At 47.8% G+C, this 18,016-nt stretch overlaps 1 protein-coding gene across 3 annotated transcripts in view; it reads right to left on the reverse strand.

Annotated features, from left to right (window-relative positions):
- Window positions 1–408: 408 nt before the first annotated feature.
- NRDE2 (NRDE-2, necessary for RNA interference, domain containing) overlaps window positions 409–18,016 on the reverse strand; it is a 52,716-nt gene continuing 35,108 nt past the window's right edge. For all 3 annotated transcript variants that reach the window (XM_025390928.1, XM_025390927.1, XM_025390929.1), the window contains 6 exons: window positions 13,532–13,707; window positions 11,092–11,478; window positions 8,995–9,923; window positions 7,143–7,281; window positions 1,393–1,464; window positions 409–796 (listed from right to left, as the gene is read on the reverse strand). In XM_025390928.1, coding sequence (XP_025246713.1) covers window positions 671–796; window positions 1,393–1,464; window positions 7,143–7,281; window positions 8,995–9,923; window positions 11,092–11,478; window positions 13,532–13,707 — 1,829 coding nt within the window. In that variant the 3' untranslated portion in view covers window positions 409–670. The remainder of the gene's footprint in view (window positions 797–1,392; window positions 1,465–7,142; window positions 7,282–8,994; window positions 9,924–11,091; window positions 11,479–13,531; window positions 13,708–18,016) is intronic.

The following is an 18,016-nucleotide window of genomic DNA, read 5'->3' on the forward strand; positions in this document are numbered from 1 at the left end:
AGTCTTGGGAAGCACGGAGTCGTCTTTCAGAACTTCATGTCAGCAATCTCAAACAGGCTTTTAAAAAACAACAGTGATGCTCTCGACATCTTGTTGGTCAGGCCTGAGTTTTTCAGCAGCCCCAGGGCACGCTGCCTCTCCAGCTCCAGGCGGAGGCATCGCGGGGGTAAACTCAGGGAACTTTCCACACCCTGCGTGCAGGCCAGAACATCAAGCGTTAACTGCGGGTCTGAACACAAGGGTAAAATCTGCTCACCAGCCTGGGGAAAACATCCTAGTGCTGAAAAACCAGCCCTTTATCTCAGAGAGGGCCTGGCAGGGCCACCACGCCGCCAGCGGAGGGGACTCACTCACCATGCAGGGGCCGGTGCTGGCTGCGCACAGGGAGAGAATGAGCAAGGACGCTGCCACACGTCAATCATCATCGGTTTAATGACCCCTTGGCATGACTCTCTGGCTATATACAAATATACACATATTCACATATATAATATGTAAATAGCTTTTGTGTCATTTACACACCCAAAAAGTGTGCAAGATGTGAAGAGGCTGGCAGCCCACATTATTACCATCGAGAAAGAACATTTCGAAAGCCGAGGTCTCCTAACACACACGTTCTCCGCTCACGCCTCCTAGCTCTGCAGGGTGGGCGACTTGGCCTTGCTGCTCTCTAATCCTCCAGCAGCAGCTCCAGCTCCTCCAGCGGCAGGCGCACCCGGAGCTCCTTCTCAGTCATCAGGTCCAGGATCTCCTGCATCTCGTCGGGGAAGTACTCCACAGCGTCCAGGTATAACACCTAGGGGCAGGCAGGAAGGCCACCCCACTCAGCCTCCACTTCCTGTCATGCTGGAGGAACTCAGGAAGCAAGGGCCAGGTTCCTGGGGACCCTGCCATCCTGTCGCTCCCCACGGCCCCTGCTCCCCTTGGCTCAGACTTTCTTAACTCGGGCAGCACTGGGCACGTCCAGGAAGGACACCACATTCGCAAAAGCGAGCAAACGCCAAGCGAGGCCTTCTCTTTCAAAAGCGGGGCCACGAATTGCTGGCCGTCACCCTCAGTTTGACTTCTGAGTGTCACCTGACCTGGGCCCTCACAGCCGGGCTGGGATATATCCCAACTCTTTCGGCATCTGGGCTGAACTCAGCAAATGCTGGGAAACCTGCTACCCACGGCAACACTTCCATGAGCTCCAGCCCCAGGCAGGGCCAGGCTCTGACTCCACAGGGGACAGCTCCACCAGGAAAAGGCTCTAGATGTACCTTGGGACAGGGTATGGCATCCATGAGCTGAGCATCCCCGGTGCCGCGGAGCAGGCCGGGAAGACACTAGCTGGACGGAGCCCTGGCGGGAAGTCTTCGGGAAGCTGGAGACACCATGGCCTTTAACACTTACCTTTGCCCAAGGGCAGTTCTGAAGCGCTTTGTAGAATACACCTTTGCTTCTTTCTTTATTTCCTAAGGAAACCTGGGGTGAGGGGGAGAAAATACACACATGATTCGTTGACACACAGAGGCTAAGGCTACACAAACGCCCCTGGATGACGGGCACAAGCCCCTCAGCTTCAGTGAGCCTGCCTGTGCGGAGAGCCTGTCACCGTCACGGGGGCCGTGGGATGGGGGCAGGTGCCAGGGAGCACTCTCAGAAGCCACTGCTGTATTGGGGTTGTTTCCTCCCATACAAACGGCCCAAGAGTGTCAACCCTGAACACGTCTGACTTTTTAAAGTCTCGTATCTCCTCCTCTGCTGTGGGCTGTCACGTCTGGGTGTTATAACAGTGCTTGAAACCAAGCAGCGTCGGTGAGATGAGGCTGAAGACCTCATACAAATAGAGAAAATCTTCTACGATACTTATATAGAAAACATAGAGAAGATACTTGCTTTAATACTTGCCATTCTGAAAACCATCTTTTAGAGAAACGAGGCGGCCAGGACGGTGATCACTACCTTACTAAAGGTGCAAGTTCCATCAGCAATCTCAGCATCACTGTGTGGATATTCAGCACGTGTTCTCTAGATATAAAACCCTCCATCGCGACTCAGCCACCCAGCCTCCTTCCCAGCCCAGTGTGGAAGGAGACCCAGCCTGGGACCTCCGCTGACAACAGCCCCTCTCCAGCCCCTCCAAGGAATCACAGCCCACACGGGCAGCTCCACAGGTAGCTGGCTGTGCAGCCAGGAGTGGGCATAGGCAGGGCTTGTGGAGCTGAAGTTTCTGTGTTTCCATCCACCCCGTCCTTCAGGCTCCCCTCCCTCAGAAGACTGTTCTAGGGGACACCAACCTTGCCCAGCCAAGCGGCTGGGGCACAGCATCCAGCCCGGGACCAGTGAGGGCTGCTGACCGGCCTCCCAGAAACCTGAACAGTGGCATCCAGGGACTCCAATCTCCAATTTACATCTCAGGAACTCCATCTACCAAGGATGGCCTCATTCCTTTTTCAATTTTTTTTTTTCACGGTCTATGTTGCCCAGGCTAGCCTTGAATTCCTGGGCTTGAGCAATCCTCCCACCTCAGTCTCCCAAGTAGCCAGGACTCCATGGCCGGTCCTTCTCAACTGTTAACTCCCACAGTCACAGGGACCGGAACTGTGATAACCTTGCTTCAGGCAAGGCCCAGTCTGTCCGCAGCCTCTGCAAGTGCCACGCACAGGGCCAACTGTGAGGCTCGGAGGACTCCTGAGTGTCCTCCCTGGCGGGAGCCTCCAGTTCTGAGGCTGAGCCTCTGAATTTATAACCAAAGAGCCATGGAGCGCTGTCTTTCCTTCCCATGACAACATACTTCAGCGTCCTTTCCTAAGATACTGACAAAATTTAAGACTTTTTTTGTCGTTTTTGAAAGAAAGAAGAAAAACTTTATGACTGTACTTTCTCCACCATGCACAGCTAATCCTGGAACCCAACAAATCCAGGTACACAGCTGGCTAGCCTCCATCAGCGCTGGAGACGCCCCTACTGTATGGAGGTCTGGAAGGGCTTGACGCCAAGTGAAAGCTTGCTGTGACTATGTGTGGCTTCCGTGCATGATTTCATATTCTGAGACGTGGCCTGTGTGTACCTTTGCCTTCTGACTGGTGCAGAGTCTCAAGGGAGGGAAGAGTTCATGGGCGCTATCTGGCTCTCCTGGTCCTCCTTCCTCACCTTCTGAATTGACAACTGAGACTCCTCATGAAATTCCTAAGTCAGGACTGAAACCTAACAGAGGGGGCAACTCTTCTTTGCTGGAGTTCCGACGGTACTGTGTCTGCCACCCCACGGGATTGTGGCCAGGTAAATGTCTCCTCAGGTGGACTGGGAGCATCTCAGGGAACCAACAGGGTCTTTGCTGGGAACCTAAGAAAACAGCTAATGGAGGAGAACTGCCCTGATGGGTCCCCGAGTGAGTGTGTGATTCGGCCAAGGGCAGTCTCCCAGAGGGAAGCGGGAATGGAGACTTCATACAGAGGCCTTCTCCCTCACACGAAGCCCCAAGAACTGAATCTCATACAAACCATCCGAAGAACTCAGCCAACAAGATGCTGGCCAGGCACGGGGGCTCACGCCTATAATCCCAGCACTTTGGGAGGCTAAGGCAGGCGGGCTGCTCGAGCTCAGTAGTTCAAGACCAGCCTGGGCAACATGGCAAAATGCTGTCTCTACAAAAATACAAAAATTAGCCCAGCACGGTGGCGCGCACCTGTGGTCCCGGCTAAGGTGTGGGGGTTGCTTGAGCTCAGGAGGTTGAGGTTGCAGTGAGCTGAGATTGCGCCACTGCATTCCAGCCTGCGTGACAGAGCAAGACCCTGTCTCAAAAAAACAAAAAATGCTCACGACTCAGACCTGAGCTGGGCCATTAATAATTCTCCCCCGCAGGACCACGGGGGAGACGAGTGACAGTGGCGGACAGCTGCCTGTCGGCTGCATCACTAACGTCCCAAGTGTCTGAGCCCTCCGTGTAGAGAAGCTATCTGGTTTCTCGTAATCACTTGTTTTGGCATTTGTCTACCTTCTTAGCAGACGTGTGCTGCCTCCCCATGGGGGAAGCAACATCTCTAAGAAAACGAGGAAGCTGAAGGTCTTCAGGCTCTTGCAAATTTTGATTCTCTTTTTTTATCTCCTTACAAACAAATCTGAGCAACTGTTACCTTATACAGCTTTTTAACTAATTTAACAAAACATGACCAACCTTGCCCAAACAAAAAAAGATCCATTTCTATAACGCTCCCTCCTTGTGCTCCTGAGAGAAGACGGACACTCTGCTGAGAGGTTTACTGGTTTATCTCTGATAGATAAAAAAAGGGGGCTTCTTTTCCCTCCCACCAGATCTTGTAAATGATGGCCTTTCAATATATACCAATTCCTGCCAGCTGTCAACAGGATGGAAGAAGTTATACTAGAGGGTAAAAGAAAATCTAATGATTCACAATTCAGAAATGCCACTGTGCCCTTTTTATTTACGACGTCTTTCATCAATCCCATGAAATCAGCTAACTGGCTTATATACTCATAGTTCCTTCTTTATTGTGTAGGCACACGTCCAAATTAAAGGATTTTAAGTATCTTGAAAATAACTGCAATTTTAGCTAAAACAACAAAACAATAAACAAGCCAGGCGCAGTGGCTCACGCCCATAATCTGAACACTTTGGGAGGCTGAGGTGAGTGGACTGCTTGAGGCCAGGAGTTCGAGGCTAGCCTGGGCAACATGTGAGACCCCATCTTTACAAAAAAATAAAAAAAACCAGCCAGGCATGGTGGTGCACGCCTGTAGTCCCAGCTACTCAGGAGGCTGACGTGGGAGGATTGCATGAGCCCAGGAGGTTGAGGCTGCAGTGAGTCGTGACAGTGCCATTGCAGTCCAGCAGCCTGGGCAATAGAGTAAGACCCTATCTCAAAAAAAAAGAAAAGAAAAAAAGTTTGGTGGAGAGTGTTAATGTATATGCAAAACAGCGCATTTGAAAGTCTCTATTACAAGTGAGGTTTTAACCTGCTAAGTTCCAACATTAGTGGAAAATTTTAACTGCTGTTTGTCCAATTCCTTTCCCTCCCATATTCTCCATGGCCAAGAATAAGCTTTAATTCCTTCAAACTCTTTTTTTTTTTTTTTTAGACGGAGTTTCGCTCTTGTTGCACAGGCTGGAGTGCAGTGGCGCGATCTCAGCTCACCACAACCTCCGCCTCCCGGGTTCAAGTGATTCTCCTGCCTCAGCCTCCCGAGTAGCTGGGATCACAGGCATGTGCCACCACACCCGGCTAATTTTGTATTTTTAGTAGAGATGGGCTTTCTCCATCTTGGTCAGGCTGGTCTGGAACTCCTTCAAACATTTTTACAGGGAAAAAAAGTGCAAACAAGCAAATACGCTTGCATGCATGTTGCAAGAGTGTATGTATGTGCATATGTATAAGCATGCATGTATGTGCACATGTACACAAAAAGGCACAATCGCACAACCAGCCTCACAGCCCTCCTCCAGGGAGCCTTAGCCTTCCCCCTGGCCTGCCAGGCTCTCTTCTCCTGCCTCTTCAGACACTTGCTACCTTCCTCTTGCATGCTGGCCCTAATGTGATTTTTCCCTGTGTTAACAAAGTGCTAGGAGCCTGCCCAGATGCCTCAGGAACTGCTATGGGCACTCTGCTCTAATTGGTCCTTAGTTCCAATACTACCTTTCCAAAAAGAGAGAAATTCCCTAAGGGGTCAGATATTTTTTTCAAAGCCAACAAGCACTTTTTGTCTACAACCCAACCAAACTAGGCTAATGGCAGATTCTTAGTAAAAATATGGTACATTTGCACCTTACCCTGCCTCTACCTGTAAAAGACTGGGCAAGTTAAACTGGCAAATGTGCGAGCTCCACCATTTTAAACGTAAAGATGGGTGGAATCTTTATGCTGGGAATATCAGGGAGCATCTGCCCTGCTCCCTCAGCTGAGCAGCCTGATGACAGGAGTGGAGGTTTCACTAAAACCCCGGGCTCCTGACTCTGCTGCCTCAAACTGCTGTCTCTACCAACAGCAGCGTCCTGCCTGCAAGTTTCCAGCTCACACACGAGTCAAACCATAAGATCAGAGCTTCTGGGTCTGAAGAATAAATGTTAAGAGAAATGCACAAACTTTTGCAGTTTTTTTTTTTTTTTGAGATGGAGTCTTGCTCTGTGGCCCAGGTTGGAGTGCAGTGGCGCAATCTTGGCTCACTGCAGCCTCCGCCTCCCGGGTTCAAGCGATTCTCCTGCCTCAGCCTCCCGAGTAGCTGGGACTACAGGCGCCCGCCACCACACCCGGCTAATTTTTTGTACTTTTAGTAGAGACGGGGTTTCACCGTGTTAGCCAGGATGGTCTCCATCTCCTGACCTCGTGATCCGCCCACCTCGGCCTCCCAAAGTGCTGGGATTACAGACGTGAGACACCGCACCCGGCCGGAAATGTTGATTTTAAAAATTACATTCTAGATTGCATTTTTTTTTTAAAAAAGACAAGGTCTCACTTTGTCACCCAGGCCGGAGGGCAGTGGTGTGATCATAACTCACTGCTACTTCAAACTCCTGGGCTCAAGGAATCCTCCTGCCTCAACCTCTGGTGTAGCTGGGACCAAAGGCTCACACCACAGTGCCCAGCTAATTTTTAAATTTTTTTGTAGAGATGCGGTATCGCCATCTTGCTTAGGCTGGTCTCGAACTCTTGGGCTCAAGCAATTTTCCTGCCTTGGCCTCCGAAAGTGCTGGGACTACAGCCTGAACCATTGCACCCATCCTGAACCTTTTCTTTTAAAAATAAAACAATCAGGACCTAGAAATTCCTATGAGCAGAATGAAAAAGAATATAGGTCTCTTTCAAAGGAAAGCTCTTAGACCATTTTGCAAGTTGCCAACTTAAGTCAACTTAGAGAAACCCACATTAAATCCTGTTGCACTCAATAGCCTAGTAACTACTCTTCAACTTCGTTCTACCAAATATTTTGAGGAGATGGACCACTTGCAACCTCTTCCCAAGTCCTGAGAGATCTGACATTATCCCATCAGGATTTCTTAGGGATTCACCAATGCCAAGAAGATGAGAGTGAAATATGGCCTCCCAGCTCTCCCGGGCAGGGGCTTCTGGACAGCCGTACTTTCTCATTAATGAAGGAAGAGGTAGAGCTCTGCATGAACACAAAACATCTCAATATTTTCTTACCAGAAAGTTCAAATACATCCTCCACAGCAAGGGGCACTGGCTGCCACTGTCGCTGCGCATGGCGTTTTCAAACAGGGCTTGGATTCGATGCGTTAAGCCGGTCTCAGGAATTGTGGCGTGGATCTCTCTACCGTCTAACCTGCAAGACAAAGGCTCATGTGACTCTGACACAGTTCTCTCATCCTACATCACAGGAGGGAGAGATGCCTTAGTGATGACAAGTGTCAGCAACAGCCGGATCAGAGAGAGTCAGGGAAGAGATGTCCCTCAGGCACAGGGCGCTGTGCACGGGGCTTCTCCAAGGCCAGGAGAAGGCACAGGCAAGAGTTCTGTGGTTTCTACACCACATCAAGTCTGTCTTGAAGTCACACCAAAACCCCCCCGCCCGTTTTCTAAAGAAAGCTACCCTTTGCCAGGCACAGTGGCTCACGCCTATAATCCCAGCACTTCAGGAGGCTGAGGTGGGTAGATCATGAGGTCAGTAGTTCAAGGCCAGCCTGGCCAATATGGTGAAACCTCGTCTCTACTAAAAATACAAAATTTAGCTGGTGCCTATAGTCCCAGCTACTCAGGAGGCTGAGGCTGGAGAATCGCTTGAACCCGGGAGGCGGAGGTTGCAGTGAGCTGAGATCACGTCACACTGCATTCCAGCCTGGGCAACACAGTGAGACTCCATCTGAAAAAAAAAAAGAAAGAAAAGAAAGCAAGCAAGCTACCCTTTAATCAGCAGAATGCAAATTCTACTTTACAGGAAGAAAAGACCTTTTGATTTATAGTAGAGAAAGCAAGGCTCACATGGAGTGAACAAAATCCCAATGAAGGAATAAAAAACAAGTGAAATATTATTCAAAGACAGTTTTGGCTAATTTATAAGGTCAGAGTGAAGCAACAGCAAAGATTCTGGGAAAACAATGATGCCTAAGCTAATGTGTCCCCCAGATTAACATTTAACCTTTAGAGAGAAAATACTGGATCAGGCCGGATGCCATGCCTCCCTCCTGTAATCCCAGCACTTTGGAAGGCTGAGATGGGAGGACCACTTAAGCTCAGGAGATGGAGACCAGCCTATGCAACATGGCAAAACCCCATCTCTACAAAAAATAAAAAATAAAAAAATTAGCCAGGCATGGTGGTGCCTGTAGTCCCAGCTACCGGGGAGGCTGAGGTGGGAGGATCACTTGAGCCCAGGAGGTCAAGGCTGCCGTGAGCTGAGACTGCACCACTGCACTCCAGCCTGAGCGACAGAGTGAGACCCTGTCTCAAAAGAAAAGAAAAAAAAGAAAATATCGTATCGAAGATGGTATTTAAACATGACAGTGCTGTCACTAAGAATGCTGACAAAAGCTCCCAGTCGTTACACACTTTGTGCCAAGCACTTACCTCACTGCCCCCTCAGAGAGACCCCATGACGTAGCTTCTTCATGCCCATTTGACAGAGAGGGAGCTATGAGAGGGGAAGCGGCCGGCTCGAGTCACCCAGCCGAGAAGAGCTGGCACTGGAATCCAGAGCTGCCACCCAGCCCCTGTGCTGTCAGCCACCAGGCTTCCGTGACGGCTTCTCAGCATTCCCGTGGTCTGACGGCCACCACCCATGCACACAGAAGCAACATTCACACTCCCGAGAAGCACACCCAGGCGACCGCCACCAACCCCTCTCCTGAGAGGCGCCGCTACTTTGTGACTTGATCACCTTTCAAACCATTTTTCTACGACACCTACAGCCCCACAGCAGGTGTTCCGGGCACCGTGCCGTGTTCATCCCTGTATTCCTGAGACCCGGCAAGGTGGGGGGAACACAGCAAGCATTTCATAAACATTGGCGGGGCACACGAACAGGACGGTCTGGAATTACCTCTGGACAGTTTCCACCAGTCTCTTCCTCAGTTTCTCAGCTTCAATTGCAAACAACCAAGGCTCCAAGGCTTTGGCAGACCTGGTGATTGTGTCAAAAAATCTCCTGGTCTTGCTGGCACTGTGGGACTTATTCTGAATCTGTACATAGGACCTCCAAAGAACCTGGTTGCCCGGATACAACTTTAAAGCCTGTGAGAGCGCCTCTCGCAGAGGGGCCAGCGGGTAAACACTCACTTTCATGTGGAACCTCAGCAGGCTCGTATGCATCAGTGTGATGGCTTCGAGAACACTGGTCCAACTCTGGGAGCTGGCACTGTCCCCCTCGCCAGAGCCTTCTGGGAAAACATAACTGTTCAGTTTTGCAAATACCTGTTCGTATATCCGCACAGCAGCATCAATCCCTGTGGTCAAATACTGGAAGAGCATGAAGCATTTAGCCAAGCTAATTAGGCGGCTACAGGAATCGGTGGGAGCTGGATCGGAGACACAACTGTCACCCAAACAGTCCTGCAGCGCGTGCTCATAAGCCTTTCGCGCTTTCAAAATGTGAACAGCCAACACCTGTCCAGTGTAGGGCCCACAGGGGCTGCTCTCAGTCAGCTTGGTTAATATGTGAACAGCTCGGGCCGTGGCAGCCCCTCTCACTTCCGGCGACAGCTCCACCTCCAGCTCAGCATAGAGCAGACTGAGCTCACAGAGGTCGGAGTCTTTCAGTTCTCTGCTTCCTGCCATGCCGAGTGCTGTGTCAAAAACTTTTCTGGCATCCTCCGTGTTGCCAAGCAACCACTCTAGATGTGCATACTGCTTCCAGAGGCAAAAGTTGTTGCGGTTTTCTGGCTCCTTAAGGAGATTCTTGGCTAGTTTTTTGCAGTTCTTCCCTTGTGACTTTAATCTCTTCTTGTTTTTAGTGTGCAGACACCAAATTACCTACAGGGAAAAAGAGAAGAATGACCCCAGGTGCTCTGAAATTAAGACGTCCTCTGCTGCCAACGGTAGAAAGCACTGACAGGGAAAAAGGCGTCTATACTTCCCCCTTTATCACGGGTCTGGTAAACACTGAGGCTCTCTCTAAGCTGGAAAAGAAATGAGGATTTTTACCAGGGCCATAACTGCCCAAATTTACAATCCAGGGTTCCAGCTGAAATCTCTATAAACAAGGCTGATACCTACAAATGTTCTTCTCCAAAGAGATGTAGCCACAACATTTTAACATACTATTTCAATACAACCTGGTGTGTGTAATCTGTAGTTAAAGCTTCAGAACTTGGGTGCTAAGAGAGCCAATACTAACTGTGGCCAGCAGAGGACAGAACAGCTGACTCAGACTCATTTCTAGCAGAAAGAGGAGGGTAAGTATTAGAAGTAGCTTATCTTTTATTTATTTATTTATTGAGATGGAGTCTCACTCTGTCACCCAGGCTGGAATGCAATGGTGTGATCTCAGCTCTCAGCAACCCCCACCTCCCAGGTTCAAGGGATTCTCCTACCTCAGCCTCCTGAGCAGCTCGGATTACAGGCATGTACCACCACACCCAGCGAATTTTTGCATTGTTAGTAGAGACGAGGTTTTGCCATGTTGGCCAGGCTGGTCTCGAACTCCTGACCTCAGGTGATCCGCCCGCCTCGGCCTCCCAGAGGGCTGGGATTATAGGTGTGAGCCACCCCGCCTCGGCCTCCCAGAGGGCTGGGATTATAGGCGTGAGCCACCCCGCCTCGGCCTCCCAGAGTGCTGGGATTATAGGTGTGAGCCATCGCGCCCAAAGCTTATCTATTTTAATAAACCCCTGAGTACTCTGACGCTGCTTTAAAACTGTTCTCAGCACTCACTGCTCATATATGGACGGGGACCGGGTAGTGCAAGATAATACAATAAACAGCTCGAGAGTCACTGAGGTAGCCTGACTCATTCCTGTCTCACTCCTCTTTGCTGTGGCCCCTCAGAAGGGCAAACACACACAAGGTGCCTTCAGGGTCACTGGAGGAGGCGGCGCTGGGGCATATTCCAGGGAGAGCACTCAGAGGCTTACAATCCCGTTTATAAACACTGACATGAAATGAAAAGTCCCCAGACACAGGAGGACGAGTCTGGAATTACCTTTGCAATCTCATACTGTAACCAGGAGAAGCAGAGCTGGGACTTCTCTTTGCCTGAAAACAAAGGCATGACAAGGTGGAAGACATTGCGGATGAACTCCTCGCCCTCTCGGTTCTGACCCCTGGTCCAGCGAGGACAGCCCAACCGATCCATGCGGCCAACACAGCTAGCCCCGGAAAATGAGGGGTTGAAAAAAGTCAAGGGCTTTTCATCATAAAGTCCATTATCAAAGATGCTGTTCTCATCCATAGCCAGATAAAGACAAGAGGCTGGAGGAGTAAGGCCAGAAGGCACACCCAAGAACTGCAGGAAGGCCTCCACCAGCTGGAACTGAAGATTGTGGCTGGAAAGTCTGATCAAAGACTGCCCAATATCATCAAACAACACCTGCAACAAAGGCAAAATAAAGCGACCCATGTCACAAAACCAAACCTGCACATTTTTCACAGTTCTCTTTATGTGCATGTACTAATGGTTCAACATTATTCAAATTAAATTCGTTTTAGATAGACAGAAGCTTAGCTCTCTGTTAGCAAAAGCCAGAGGCCTCTCAAGGAGCCTGGACAGCTGGAGAATAACTGTTAGGCAGCCCTGTGGTGCCATTAACATTTCCACACATGGGAAAGCCTGGGAAGGAGAGAAGGCATGAACAGGTTTAAGCCAGAAGCTTTCAAAGTATCCTGATGGATTTGTAGAAAATCTAGAACATGCTCACTTCTGAAAGCGTATATAATTGCTTTTGTACTTTGATAATGCATGATGGTGAAAAATTTTTATTGTACAATGGAAGATAAGAACTTTACTATTTGTGGTTTTCTTGTATAAAATTGCTCCAAGAAATGAAAAATATGCTCAAAACTAGATAAACAGACTCAAGGTAAGAAGGAACCTACAGGAGCAATGGAGCATGTTAAAAGCAATTATAAGAGCTTAATACTAACTGTAAATGTCTGTAGCTGAGTTCATGTAATAATTTAAAAACATAAGGCCAAGGAGGCCACCTTTTGTGTCCTGGTGCTGCTTATCTGACTGGTCTTTGTGGCTCTCAGCAAAGAGGAAATCATAACATAAGCACAATAAACCAGAGTATATGGGATTCAATCAAAACCATCAATTAATCAGAAAGCTGCTTCTCTACGTTAAAAATAAATTAGAAAGCTTTTCTCCCCCAGGCTTTGATTACAGAAAAAGCTAAACGGCAAGAAACTGCTCGCAGCAGCAGTCTGCTCCAGAAATCTGCTTCCAGGAGACTGCTGGGACTCCAAGCCTCGAGAAACGACTTCCAGAAGGGTGGCTGTGAACTCTACCAAAGAAAGACTCCACTGTTCTGCAGACATTCAGCTTCAGCGAGGCAAGAGGCCTCACGGGCAGTCCCCTCTCCAAGACCTCCAGTGAGCTGAGGCTTCCCTAGAAGCTGGCCCCTCCTTCCTCCAGAGATCACCTCTGTCTCTATCCCCACTTCTCTGTGTCCTCACTCCAGTCTGGCCACCCCATTCCCCACTCCTCAAACGCTCCTGGCACTCTGGGGCCTTCACCTGTGCGGATCCCTCTGCCCAGAGCAGACACTCTGTCATCAAACAAATATTCCTTCCGCATCCAAGAGGATTCACTGAGCGCTCACCACAGGACGAATGCTGTTCTAGGCACTGACGTCACAGCAGTAAACAAAGGGGATAAACTCCTTGCCTTCAGGGTACCTCATTTGTAGAAAAGGTTACGGAGCTCCAAGACACAGAGTTGGTATCTTGTGAAACTGGATCAATTCCAGGTATCAAGATAGCATTTCTTCATTTTAATTTAAAACCTCCAGAGCTGCTGGCCACTAAACATGGGGCAGCATGTAGCAAGTCACATGGTAACAGTAAATGAGATAACACAGGTGAAGTGCCTGGCACGCCACAGGTATTCAATAAATGCTAGTTTCTTCTTCCGCAAGACACGCTGATGCCAACTGTTCAACAAGGACCCTACAGCCAGTCCCTCTTGTCTTCTAGAGTTCAGTCTGTATCTGCTACAGCTTCACGGACCCAAGAGTGGGGTGGGGAAAGTGGACACAAGGAAAGAATCTAGGACGGTGATTACGAGTTTTCTGAATAATCTGTATGTATCCCACAGGGTTCCACATGAAAAATTCACTGAATGACCTGGAAGTCAATCTCCAGAGGGGTGACCACAAGGGCCCATCCACCTACTAGGGGACAGGAGCTCTCTGGTCAAGCGCCTATATGCTTCCTCATCACCAGCAGCCAAGGAAATTCTACACTGATATCCAGCAGGAAGGAAGTTTCACAGATGAGAACAGGAACAGGTTACCATCTCCTAAGCTAGCCAACTGCTAAGAGAGCTCCAGCGGCCTCCTTTCAGATAACCAAAGTGCACGGGAATGGAAAGCAGGCAGAGGCCCCCGGTCAGCTTCCTGCCTGGGGCGGAGGATACATGCCTGTCTCTCGGGATCCTCACAGTCTTCCTCAGTTTGCTTCTTGGTCTTATCAGGGCGCCAGGGCCGCCAGTGCCTCTGGTCTCGGGAACGCTCAGCAGCAAGCCAGATCTGCCACCGGGGCAGAGTCTTATCTTTTATTTCCTGGTCATCCTCTTCTGGTTCATCGTCATCTTCATCTAGACAAGAATGAGACTTCTTCACCTCATCAGCAAAGAAAACCACCACCGCCACTCAATCAGCCTGCTATGTCAGGGATGGCTGGGCACCCGCAATGCCAAGATGTGTAAGAGCCATGCCAGCCTCCCAGGATACTCAGTGGCATTTAGGACCTCCCTTGTGATCAGTCAAGTCCTCAGGAAACCACGGAAGACAAGGTGATAAAATCAAATTATTATTAATAGTATAGTGATTAGAATGGAAATGACACAGACTCTAGAACAGTACTGTTTAGCAGAATGCTCTGTGATGATGAAAATGCCATATATATCTGCATTAACGGGGTAGCCACATGTGACTCACTGGGCACGTGAGATGTAGCTAGTAAAGGAACTGAATTCCTTTTTTTTGAGACGGAGTCTCGCTCTTGTCACCCAGGCTGGAGTGCAGTGGCGCAATCTCGGATCACTGCAACCTCCGCCTCCCGAGTTCAAGCAATTCTGCCTTAGCCTCCTGAGTAGCTGAGATTACAGGTATGTGCCACCACGCCTGGCTAATTTTTTTGTATTTAGTAGAGACGGGGTTTCACCATGTTGGTCAGGCTGGTTTCAAACTCCTGACCTCAGGTGATCCACCTGCCTTGGCCTCCCAAAGTGTTGGGAATACAGGTGTGAGTCACCACACCTGGCCTGAATTCTTATTTATTTTTAAATAGTCACATGTGGCTAGAGGTTACTATATTGGACAACATAGTTTTAGAGTGCTAAATGACATTTAATGATGGTACTAGTTTAGATTTTCTTAAGCCATCAGAATTTTTAGCCAGGGACCTTGTAATTAATTATGACCTGTGCTCACTAGAGCTTGCCTTTAAAAAAGCCAAATCAGGATCTCCAATAATTTATTTCACTTTGTTTCCTAACTCTGAACGTGCAGAATGGAAGAGGAGGAAAGCCAGTGTCATCTGTAAAGTTCAAGGTTAGAAAATAAAGAAGATGTATAAATGGTATGGCCACACAGGAAATCATTTTGGCCGTTTCTTACAAAACTAAACACACACTTAGCATAACTGCACTCTTGGGCACTGATCCCAGATAAATGAAAACCCATGTTTACACAAAAACCTATATGCTAATGCTCAGAAACAGCTTTATGCATAATCGCCCACACCTGGAAACAATCCAAACATCCTTCAGTAGGTTGAACAGTTAAGCTGTGGTCTATTTACACAGTGGAATACTACTCAGCAATAAACATGAACAAACTACTGATATATGCAACAATTTGTATGTATCTCAGGAAAATTATGCTAAGCTAAAAAAGCCAATCTCAAAAAGTTACACAACAAAACAACTGTTCCCAGGGATGCGGACAAATCGGAACCCTGGTGCCCTGCTGCTGGGAATGTAAAATGGTGCAGCTACCGTCTGCTGCATGGAAAACAGCACGGCATACTAGACACAGGATTATCGTATGAGGCAATTCCACTGCTGAGTATCTACCCAGGAGAACTGAAAGCAGAGACTCAAACAGATAGTGTACACCCATGTTCAGAGCAGCATTATTCACAACGGCCCAGAGGTGGAAGCAACCAAAGTGTTCACTGACAAATGAATGGCTAAACCACTGTGGTATATACACACAGTGGAGAAGTTCGGCTTTAAAAAGGAAGGAAATCCTGGTGCGACATGGATGAACCCTGACAACATTGTGCTAAGTGGAATCAGCCAGTCACAGAAGGTCAACTACTGTATGATTCCACATCTACCGGGCTCCTAAAGTAGTCACATTCACAGAGACAGAAAGTAGAACGATGACTGCTGGGGCCTGAGGGGAGCGAGAAATGAGGAATTTGTCTTCAATGGGTACAGAATTGGGGAGGATGAAAAAGTTGTGGAGGTCGATAGAGGTGATGGCTGCATGGCAGTGTGAATGTACTTAATGTCACTCAACTGTATACTTAAAAATGATCAATTTTATCATATATATTTTACAACTAAAACAATTTTGTTAATCAGTTATATACCTTATGATTCCATTTATATAACCTTCATGAGGTAACAGAAAACAGACAGAGAACAGATTAGTGGTTCCCAGGAGTTAGGGAGGGGAAGGGGCAGATGTGACTAAGAAAGGATAGCGCGAGGGAGCCTTGCAGTAGTCCACCAGTTCTGTATCTTGACTGCGGTAGTGATTACACAAAGCTACACACGTGATAGAAACTGCCTGGTACTATAGAAACACACACACAAATGAGTGCATGTAAAATGGTGAAATGTGAATCAACTCTGCAGATTGTACCAATGTCGTTCCCTGGTTCTGACACTGTACTGTGGTACCACCACTGGAAGGAACTGGGTGAAGGGTGCACAAAACCTCTTGGTACATTTTTTTTACTTCTTGTGACTCTATACTATTTCAAAATAAAATATTTTAAAAAATGTAAATGCATAATGTGTATCTATAGTATATTATATATTGTATATATTAGCATTATATACAGTATATATTAGCATAATGTATATATTAGCATTCTATTATTCCCCCAATATTCTGCCTAAATGCTCTTCTGAGTTTCTCAGAGAAGAAAACTAAATTTATTTATCACTTTCTTCTAAAGATCTATGTTTAAAGTATCCTTTAATCACTCTGAAAAACTCTTATAAGAGATACTACCTTTGTGAGTCATACATCAGACTTAGATACCTGAATTTACTACATGAAAGACTCAAAAGATTACATGGCTTTCATGTATAACAATTACATAGTAACAGAGAGTGAGGGCAAGAGAGAAGAAACATGCTATGAAAAATGCTCGACTGCCTGATGTAATCAGCTACCCTTTAAACGCTAACCTTTCAGGATGAATAAGAGAAGTTAAAAATACAATAAAAACAAAAACTGTTACCAATTAGGTTTGCTGGAATCAAGAAAATTTTCAGCCTTTCTTTTGACCCTCCTAGTTTTTTGGAGGACTTCCACTAAATTCATTAGAAAGAAATTCATAAATTCAGCAGAAGTTTCTCCACAATGGAAATGTGTGAGAAGCTTGCAGAGAATGTAAATACCAACACAAGTCTCTAACCTGATGCTAAAAGTCAAGATTTTGGTATTAATTTGCATTCCCCTTTGGAGAAAACTAACTTTACACCTGATTTTAAGTGACCATTAGACATCTGGAAACTTATCACAGAAGTAAAATTAGTCTGTGACACTGCTATGAAAACTTTATTGTCACAGAAATGCAGAACACAGCAAACTGTGTAACAGATACTATGCATTGTAATGGGCTCGCTCTCTAACAAAAACCAAACAAAACCAAAAAAACAAAAAACTAAGCCTAAAAACACAGACCTATGCTAAGTCAGTCACTCAGAGAGGAGACTTACTAATCAGACTTCCGTGTTTTGGCCCTTGCTTATGCAGTCTTGCAGACTCAGTGGCTGAGTGCAGTACCTACTTCCGTTTCATGCAGGCTGTTTTTCTTCATACGTAAAACCACTGGTCAGCCTGATGAATAGTTCTCATTCTTTTTGGAAAAGAACACTCCAAGGAAATCTAAACAGCTGAGACTCTGACAGCCCCAAGTGAGGCATGATCACTGCCTGACAGCACTGCCCAGAGGAGAGTTATCCGAAAACACCTGAAGGGCCCCTCTCGCTTCTTGGTGGTAATAGAGATGCTCCCTGGCCCAGAGCTCTGAACTGTCATGCAAGACAATGCCTAATCCAAAGTTTTCATGGTGCAAATGAATAAACAAAGAAAGGCCACACCTGTGGAAAGAGGCTTACTGAGCCTAGGCAGGGAGCCAGTCTCCTGAGTCCTTGTCCATCCCTCTTTCCCTATGGAACTTTTTTTTTTTTTTTTTTTTGAGACGGAGTCTAGCTCTGTCGCCCAGGCTGGAGTGCAGTGGCCAGATCTCAGCTCACTGCAAGCTCCGCCTCCCGGGTTTACGCCATTCTCCTGGCTCAGCCTCCCGAGTAGCTGGGACTACAGGCGCCTGCCACCTCGCCCGGCTAGTTTTTTTGTATTTTTTTAGTAGAGACGGGGTTTCACCGTGTTAACCAGGATGGTCTCGATCTCCTGACCTTGTGATCCGCCCGTCTCGGCCTCCCAAAGTGCTGGGATTAGAGGCTTGAGCCACCGCGCCCGGCCTCCCTATGGAACTTTTGATGAAACCATCTGCCTGGCAGATCTCTCTATGCTGGAACTGCCTTTGCAGGGAGTGAAGCAGTTCCTGAATGTCTAAGAGTTGTGCTGTCCAATATATCGCCATTAATATGTGGCTATCAAGCACTTGAAAAGTAGCTAGCCTGGGCTGGGTGTGGT

The sequence above is a fragment of the Theropithecus gelada genome, chromosome 7b (genome assembly GCF_003255815.1).
Source record: "Theropithecus gelada isolate Dixy chromosome 7b, Tgel_1.0, whole genome shotgun sequence".
NCBI classification, from domain to species: domain Eukaryota; kingdom Metazoa; phylum Chordata; class Mammalia; order Primates; family Cercopithecidae; genus Theropithecus; species Theropithecus gelada.